Below are 10,357 nucleotides of genomic sequence, written 5' to 3'. Positions count from 1 at the left end.
GCAACTTAGACCGATGCATATATGCGCGTGGTCCTACATTGTAGCTAACTGACTGACTATTTTATGAACTTGCAACACATTTTCACTATGATTTGTGTTCAGCTAAAATTATCAATCCACAAATTCTAATCATTGCAATCGGTATATTTACTTGACGGAGCCAAATGCAATACTTCTACTGGGGTCTAGATTAATATAGCTTCTACAAGGGAACTTGATTTATTAATCTAGTTAGTAGATTAGGGAAGAAGAGAATATAAGTAGTCTTGTCCCATCTACAGAAATTCGAGTTCCGTAATGGTAGCTTAGCGCACGAACACTTCACGAATGTTCAGGAAACTCAAATATAAAAGTGAAAACATCAATGAGGCGATCGTGCAACGTAAAATTACGTTAGTTATAATAGTTCAATTCCCAGATGCAGAGTCTTGGATGTCCAACGTGACTGAGTCTCATACTAGGATGAGACAGACATCCAGTGCTTTTACGCTTTCAATGATAGCCTAGCTATAATCACTTCACGTTTTAAACTGTAAAAATAATCATTATTATATAACTAAATAAATTCGAATGTAATTTGGATCTTCTGTGTTCCTTATCAATACAACTTTCTTAAAGGACTTCCGTTATAGAGTAGTCGTGGTTAAAAGGTAAAGAAGCTGTCATATCCTGAATTGAAGTGTCATTAGAGTAATCGTTGTTAGCGAAAACCATATCACACTATGAAAGTGTATTTGCCAGTAGTATCGATTTTCAATATTGTCTGTTTAAAATTATTATTTCTTGATATACTGGTAGTCTTGGTCATCTCAACCAACTTAACTTACACAAATAAAATTAGCAACTGATGAATCGAACCCACATCTAACAAGGTAACTAATTGGAATAATATATACGCATAAGCATACAATCGATCAATCTTCGTGGCTGCTTTACTTATCTTTCTGATGATTACATACGCCATTAGAATGCTTTCAAGGAGCCGATAAGTGATTGTATGTAACTTGATTCTCTTTACTCTCAATTATAAATTATTATACACACAATTCGAAGTGGACATGATGATAAACACTTTGAAGAAAGTTCTTATCAGATAATGATGTTACACGGATCGAACTGCTGGGCGAAAATATACATGTAAACCAATTTTACTGAAGAAAAATTATCACCATATAAATTTTTACAATGAATGAAATCCCAGTTACACTGTACTGAATAATGTCAACTAGAGTGAAATGTAGATTCAAAGTTTTTTGATCCCCAAAAATAAACTGTCCATTTTTACAGTAATTACATCACACTAAAAACTCTTAATTCAAGCCCATACGAAGTTTATACGTTCTCTATAGTACCTAAATCAATTACTCACTGAGTTTTGAGACGACCTTTAAATAAAACCTATCAATCTTTGGAAAATTGAATTCGCAGCTCATTTGAATGTTTTGATAATGTTATGTTGTCTGAGTCAAATGGTTTGATTTCAAGACGTTTATTGTCGCTCTGAATAATATCGTCAACGTCTATCTCATAAAGGAGTGAACGACTATTCTACAAGTGTCCAATTGGTTTGCTTTGATAATCTTGTTTGTGACTAGATATCCTCATAAGTTTTGTTGCCTTCAACTATTCTTGAGTATATATTGACCAAATAAGTTGAAATTCAACCTAAAAAACAATCAACATGAATGCACGAACAAGTAAAAACAACAAAATCTACAGAGATATCCAATCACAATTAAAGCCATCGGAACGAACTAATTCAACAACTTTAGAATAGTTGGCAATCTTACTTATATGTAAATCATGCGCTGATGTTGTCCAGAAAGACAATAAAAACTTTGCAATTAAACAACCTGGCTCAGAGAACACAACACCGTTAAAGTCTACCAACCTATTTACAGAAACATCCTTAATTAGAAAAAAAAGCATTGAAAAAATTGGGTGAGTCGATTAAAAAATTTCTTTACCCTGGAACAATGTTCACTACACCAGGTGGGAATCCGGCTTCTTTGATTAATTCAGCTACTCAATTTGCAGACAACGGGGTTTGTTCTGCTGTCTTCATTACCACTGTATTTCCCATTGCTAATGCTGGACCGAGCTTCCATGCCTGCATAAGAAGTGGAAAATTCCACGGTATAATTTGTCCACAAACACCAACTGGTTCATGAAGAGTGAAACACATATAGTTTCCATTGACAGGTATAGTTTTCCCATGATATTTGTCTGCCCAGCCAGCATAATACCTATAAAAAAATGTTCATTATTAAGTTGTAAAAACAATGAAGTTTGATATAACCAACTGTACAAAGCCTTAAAAAGTCCATTTTTACCCCGTCCATATGCCATTTGGTGTGTGCCATTATTCTTATCTTCTTAAATCATAATACTTCGATAAAACATGTAAACAAAACCGATATTTACAAGCACAAAATTGACTAGGGTAGAGATCATGCTACTACAATTATGATAAAATATCGCATCTGGTCTTAACATAAAAGAATCTATTATAGCAACCATTTCTGGTTTGATTTAAAACTGAATACTGGAACCTTCTTAAATATAAGTGAATAAAACATGAACTGTGAGAATGAGAACTTGAAATCAATTGTCGTATCGTAACATTTCGTTCTGTATTTTAGTGAGCATTTTCGTCAGCAGCTTGAAATATGTTAGTACATCCATTCAAATGAAAGCTTAATGCTAATAAATAATTTCTTCTGTCCTACAAACAGGAAAAAAAGTTTACAAAGAATGGCAATATTGTCATTCTCTATGTTTCAAATATTTAGTCTAACTGAGTTATTAAATACAGTTATGTGTATCTACACTATGATTTGAGAATGTGCTAGAAGTATCATCTGAGAAAGATACAATTGACAGATAGCATATAGCACTTTGATGATCAATCGCAACACATAACACTGAACTCATCATTAAAATTACTTTATATTATGATTAATTTCATTTTATATGAAAATTATATTTGAAATAATCTCAGAGATTAAAATTTACAATAATTCCAACGTTTCGTCCAACAAACTTATCTGAACTTCTTCAGGGTAATGATCAAAATCATCAAAGAAAAATATATATAATGCTTAACAGTCAAATCAAATCTTTACTGTGCTAATCCGATCATATTTGGATGTTGACCTTAGTAAATAGGACAACATAAGTCAGTTATATGCGAATCATATGAAAAGATCACAGTGTGAAAATAAATGAATGGATGATTGTGTGTGTATGGAATTAAAAGCTATATGGAATTGAGGAATAATATCGATATCATCCATATGGAAGAGGATGAAATGATGACAAGTTTTGATGTATCTTCCTTATTTACTACCGTACCAGTTAATAGAGCATTGGATATTATTGTTGTTTAGAATCTAACTCAGATTCAAATTCACGATGCCCATTAGATCCATCCAAATTTATTAAGTGCTTGGGATTGTGTTTACGATCCACCTTATTAAGACTTCGAGGAGAACTTTACAAACAAAACGAAGGTGCAGCAATGAGTTCACTAGTTTCTCCGATTGTAGCGAATTTATTCATGCATTTCCTAGAAACCAGTGCAATTATAGTGAACAAGAACACGAGTGGGGACAATCGAATATACTTGACACGAAATTACAGAGCATCTCAATAAAATCTGAGAATCATATAGTAAATCGTTAATTTGCAAAATATCAATACATCGTCTCAAACTTCACTGTTCTTTTTGCAAATATCAATTCATGGTCTCAGATTTCATTGTTCATGTATTTTCATACCGATTGCGTTCCGTTTCCGTTCTTTCCTTGTCGATCTTCTGCTAAAATACATTTTATGCCTGAACACCGTTATATACTACTTATATGGATATAAATAATCCACACCACACGATCACAAGATGTGTTTGTCCACCAAAAGTTTGGTTACGGCATGTAGATAACATTATTATTATTATTAAACTAAATAGTTTAGAAGAATTGTTTGAAAATGTAAACAGAATTTCAGATAGCATCAAGCTTACAATGGAAATAGAGTCCAATGACTATAAACTAGCGTTTCTCGATTGTTTGGTTGGACGAAGACATAATAATAATAAGTTGAAAATAAATGTATTCAGAAAATCAACACATTCTGAGAGATACTTAGAATACGGTTCGGCTCATGCGTATTGTACGAAAGTCACAGTTGTAAAAAGTTTAATTACCGGGAGTATTAATCTCATTACAGATAAGGAAGACCAACAGGCTGAATTTAATGGAGCTTTGTCTACGCTTAGGGATAGCAATTAATCCAAAGAGTTTTTAGAGAAGATTATTACAAATGAAAGGAAAACTAAACTAGACTGTATACCGAAAGATTGGAAGTCCACCGTGGTCATCTCATACCGTAGTGAAACATCGGAAGAAATCAAGAGGATTCTATGTGAGCATGATATAAGTGCATTTTCGGGCTTGTGACACCATAAGATCAGTATTAGTGAAGGTTGAGGATAGATTTCAAAAGCAAGAACAACAGAATATTTCCCATGAGATCGACTGTCATGCAGCGTATATGAGAGAAACTGCAAGACAATTGAATGTGAAGTCGAAGGAACATAAAAAGTGTTTCAAAAATGCTCCCAAATCCTCGACTGATCAAAAGAAACTTGAAAATAGGTCGGCGATAGCGTTACACATGTTGGAAACAGGATACAAGATTAATTTTGAAGGGACCAAAATACTTCAGAAAGGTTTTAACACTCATAAAGAAACATTGACAGCAGAAGCGCTGTATAAGTGGGCACATAAGAACAACCTGAACGAAAAGGATGATATTCAACTAGCAACTACTTTGCAAATATTCTTTAACAAGTAATTGGACCCTTTCTCTACATCAAAACTTGTCATCATTTCATCCTCTTCCATATGGATGATATCGATATTATTCCTCAATTCCATATAGCTTTTAATTCCATACACACACAATCATCCATTCATTTATTTTCACACTGTGATCTTTTCATATGATTCGCATATAACTGACTTATGTTGTCCTATTTACTAAGGTCAACATCCAAATATGATCGGATTAGCACAGTAAAGATTTGATTTGACTGTTAAGCATTATATATATTTTTCTTTGATGATTTTGATCATTACCCTGAAGAAGTTCAGATAAGTTTGTTGGACGAAACGTTGGAATTATTGTAAATTTTAATCTCTGAGATTATTTCAAATATAATTTTCAGATATAATGACTTGTCTGTATTTGTTGCCCAATCGATGTCAAACTATTCATTCTAATATTGACGAACATTTGTATAAATTATTTGATTTTATTACACCGAGTATCACTATTACATCAGAAGTTAAATGCACGTATAAAGTGGCTTAATTTTATACCGACAAAATTAGACAAGACCACTAGATCAATGTAACCTTGTCTCTAAACAACTTAACCAATAAAGAATTGAAAAGTATCATCATACCAATGACTGACTGACTATAATCACAGCCTCCAAATGCCCTGGTACGACCGAGAGTGGGGAGAGTCAGCTCTCCCTCTCGAAATACTCTCACATGGCCACGCGTATATAGCCTCTTCCAGGGAAGTCCTACTCACTGCCTTCTCGTGGCGGGGGTGTTGTTTACGAAAATGGGAGGACGAAAAGTGAATGTCCGGCGCTTTAACCGGATTCATAGACACAGAGGGTCCACATAGGGGAGTTGGAAAACCCTCATTCCAAACCAATGGTGCACATGGGTTCCAGTATCCTGAGGGAACAAATGGCGTATGAACCAATCGTTGGTCACCGGCTTCCATGGGACTGAATCTCCTTACGTTGCTCCACTGCCTTGTGGATCAGACCTTCATGTCGAAGGCTACGGGTGTGGCCCCCTAAGAAAACCAACTGCTTCGGTTTGGGCACCCGTGCAGTATCACAGCCCTCACATATATCAAATGAGTTTTGTGTGGCGCATATCTATTTTGTGCCGCCTTGTAACAATATCTATGTGTTAAAATAAATAAATAAATACAGAAATACTTTAGAAAATGCTTAAGTTCATAGTTTTTTTTACAATTAACTAACGTGAATAGAAAAAGAACTATCAGTGAAATCCTTCCATTATTTTGAACCTACACTAGCTAACTAACTAATAATACTAATAACAATAATAATAATAATAGTGATATTTATAGGTTTAATGTAATGCACAATTCTTAGCAGACTTACACAAGAACTATAAACAATTGGTAGACTAAGTGATTTAGGAATTCATTATAATTATAAAATTTAAAGCCCTACAAAAACAGTGACGGAAATAATAAAACTTGAATACTGTGTTGGTTGTTGTTGGTATAGTTGTGACGACCTTACAAAAATACATAGAAGTTTATGTATTAAATTATAACTGTAATAAATAGAATGAGATTCAAACTCGTAATCGAGTGATTGAATTCCAAGTAACGCGAGCAAAAAAAAACAGAGACTATTAGATAATATTTTCTAATAGATAGTAATGGGTTATATCATTGTTACAAAGGATTTGAAGGATCCCATCGTTGATAATCTCGATTGATTTTCGATCAGTCGTTATTTTATAACAAGTCATTTTTAGAATAGTCAGATATATGCAGCATAGAATTTAACACGTGTACATCATTTTAAGTTACCATACCACATTAACACACCTAAATGACATTGTCAGAGAGAATCCCAGAGTAGTAGATGTAGTAATGTTATTAGCGGAAATACGAAAGACATAGAGGCATAGAGGATATTATTCATGAAGGAAATATGAACTGCTGGAATAAAAAGGTATATAAAGTAGTTTAGAAACGTAAAACTTGAAAGAAAACAAAGAGCGAATGCACCTGCACCACTGTAGCTAACAATGAAATCCAGGACGTATGTTCTATTCTGTATAGAACGTCTCCCTGCTAGAACGATCGGTAGAGAATATTAAGAATGGAATAAATCGAACCTTTACTGATGGGTTGTATATTTTTTTCACTTAGTGAACAAATCATAATGAAACACTAGATTAAATGCTAAGTATGTAAATAAACTCTCCACTATTTTCAGAAAGTATGAAACGATATTTTGTGCTCATAGTAGTGAAATGTCGAGCACACTGAAAATAAAAGGACAACTAAGTGTAAAGGTCCAGATTGACAGACAAAAACGTCAACATGCTTTTTGTGGACAGATTACCATACAAATTGCAAACATGAAACGCAAACATACAATGAAATCAACAAGATGGAAAGTATTTTAATCACTAACCTGTAGCATTTGATCACTAAATCTAGATCAATATTATATGAATCAGCAAATGGTTTCCCATTATCCAGTGTTTCCAAAGACTAAAACAATAAGGAAATTGGATAGAAATAAACATATGTAATGGATATTGGCTACATAAATAAAATAAGAAATTAACTAACAATAGAATATGCACATTCAAGTACATTGACCAACGTAGAGGTTTGGTGTCGAAGTTCACTAGTTCACATTTACACACTTTAAAATAACAGGGAAAGAAAAAAAAACAGTATTGCTGAGAAAACAAGACTGATTGACTGACAGAAAAACCTGATTGTCTGACCAGGTTTTTCGCATCCAAGAGCTTGCTTATTTTCTTAAGAAATTATTATGATTAGACCATGTGATCTCTTCCTGTATAACCTATCTATCAGTGATTTATTCACCTTGTCAACAACCTAAACAAGCTTAATGAAATCAAAACACCATATCCAGAACAGAAGGAGAAATAAGTAAACTCAGTAATGTCCAAAACCTGGAAGCTAAAGAATGAACATATCTGCTCCAGTCTGATCCAGTCATGACATTTACGATCTTTAATTATTAATGTCATTTTTACATAGTATGCAATAACGAAATATCTCATTGCACATAGCACATAACACTGAACTGTCTTGTTTATTTATCGATTAACTTTTAGATTATGTGAGTCTTTAAAAAATTAGTAAATAAACTATCAGAAGAAGCATCCAATGTAAACTATGATATAAATACATTTTCAATTAACCATGGTGCATTTTAGAAATAGTGCTCATTCACCATTAATAAATTCGTAAGGAAAATCACAAGCAATATATAAATTTTAGTTCATTCAGAAATTTGAAGGCTGGGAACAGAAATCAATTTGTTCCAACTCCATTCCAGTGTACACAGTAACTTGAAAAGTTATTGCTAAGTGTACAAACACTTACAGCCAAATAAACTCTGTCACGTTCAATAAGATCAGCCAGTTTGTGAAGTAATACACCACGATGTGATGCATCCATGGTATGCCACTCGGAACCAAATTCGAAGGCTTTACGAGCTGCTTTAACTGCTTTATCTATGTCAACCTGTATGAAGAACGAAACGTAGAGAAGTAAAAGTTTAGTCATTAAAAGCAAAAATATGATCATCACTTTAACATTAACACTAATGCTTATAAATGCGTATTTATAGGTATCAATCCCAAGCTTGTACTTGATAATTTAAAATAAATTAAGTATTGGGTAGAAAGTTAATAATACATATATTCTTGTTATATCCAAATGTCAGAAATGTAATTTTTCTATTCATTTAGATATATCAAATATATATTTATTGTAAATACTTGGTCATTTAAGGCTCAGTTAATGAACTTTTTCAATAAGCTAAGAAAATTAAAATAACTTCATCACAGAACAATATTTTTCCAAAATAATACACCAAACAGTTTAGAAATAATATGTATTCAATAAGTCTTTCTAACACTGCATAAATCAAAAATTTGGGAGATTATAAATCACTTACACCAGAATTGAGAAAAAGCATAATATCAAGATGACTGACTGAAAGCAATTTTATAACCTGCAAGCAGAAACTGGTCACCATAACAAAAAATCTAAATGTAGTAAATACATAACTAGTACGTCGATCAATTTTACGCAGTAGCCGTGGCATAAAAAACACTAGGGTTAACAACAGAACCAAAAGCTCAACTCCGGTATAAAGGTTTATATTCAAAGGACTACACAAAAACATACACTAGGGTTAGTGAAGTGCAATGAAATAAATAAAGTGTCACTTCATTACAATAAAAGGTTTTTTGTAGTCGCTATCTGTTAAAAACATCAAGTAACACTGACAAGTTAGTAAGCTTAACAACATATCTATCATCTATCTATAGAAATCGAGTTGGTACGCCCGATAGTCCGACGCTTTGGCCAAGTTGGTGGATACGGAGGATCCAACTAGGGGAATCGGAAAACCCTGGTCCCAAACCAATGGACACATGGGTTCCAGTATCCTGAGGGAACAAACGGTGTATGAACCAATTATTGGTCACTGGCTATCATGGGACTGCATCTCCTAACGTTGCCTCACTGCCTTGTGGACCAGACCTTTAGGTCGAAGGGTCCAAGTGTGGCCCCCTAAGGAAACTACCCGGTGCAGTCTGGGAACCCGGGCAGTATCACAGCCCACATAACAACCAAGTGACTTGAGTGGCACATATGTATTCGGTGCCCCTTTGTGCCAATATTTATGTTCAAATAAATAAATAAATATGAAGGTCGCCATTTCTATAAAAGGACAGTTATAACCGAATGGAATTAGATTTCATGCTGAAAGAAATACTTTTTTCATTAACCGAGGATCAGCGACGGGCAGAATGGTTATATATATTATAGATACCGTTTATATGTCATATAACTTAACACGATTAAAGAAGTGACCATTCGCCAAGATATATACACTCATTAGTTCAAAAAGTTTAAAAATGAAAAATTCTGAGATACTAAAGGTAGACAAGCGTTACCTTATCACCTTCCGAAACTTGACATATTACTTTACCAGTTGCTGGATTTATAGTGTTGAAGGTTTTTCCACTAGATGACTCTACCCACTCATTGTTGATGAAAATCTAATTTAAACTTCAGGTTACACTTCATAAATCAAAATATACCGAGTTTCGCTTTATTTCTGGCTCCAAAATAGGCTCAACTGCAGTACCCAAGAATTTACGTATATTCTTAGTAATTGCCTGTGCTCCCAAAATTTTTGACCCGGAATACAGGAAGAACATTTTAAGCTCCCTTCTGTTATACGAATGTTAGAACCTGAAAAAAAATAAACTTCATTGTTAGTTAGAACAGTAGCTGGTTATCAGTCATACGTAACATTATCTTAAAAGCTTCCGATAGTTTAAACTACCACAATTGTGAAATAATTTAAATTATGCCAGGTTGTGATACTAGTGTCTACAGTAATCTGGATGACTGAAATTATTATTTCGGAGATCACATTACCCGTACAGGTGCGGTTTAGTAATTTTTGTAGTTGTTCATTTTATATACATTGGTGTGAAGCCCTATC

At 33.6% G+C, this 10,357-nt stretch overlaps 1 protein-coding gene across 1 annotated transcript; it reads right to left on the bottom strand.

The window, feature by feature from the left end:
* Window positions 1–2,026: 2,026 nt before the first annotated feature.
* Window positions 2,027–10,067, bottom strand: ALDH2_2 (Aldehyde dehydrogenase, mitochondrial; the record flags this gene model as incomplete). The annotated part of the gene is made up of 5 exons (XM_051219591.1): window positions 2,027–2,246; window positions 7,268–7,347; window positions 8,218–8,358; window positions 9,801–9,905; window positions 9,948–10,067. 5 exons carry the CDS (start codon window positions 10,065–10,067, stop codon window positions 2,027–2,029), a joined length of 666 nt encoding a protein of 221 aa, XP_051064460.1.
* Window positions 10,068–10,357: the final 290 nt, after the last annotated feature.

Source organism: Schistosoma haematobium, chromosome 7 (assembly GCF_000699445.3).
Source record: "Schistosoma haematobium chromosome 7, whole genome shotgun sequence".
NCBI lineage: Eukaryota > Metazoa > Platyhelminthes > Trematoda > Strigeidida > Schistosomatidae > Schistosoma > Schistosoma haematobium.
The sequence above is the reverse complement of the archived record's forward strand: the minus strand, read 5'-3'. Positions and strand labels throughout refer to the sequence as shown.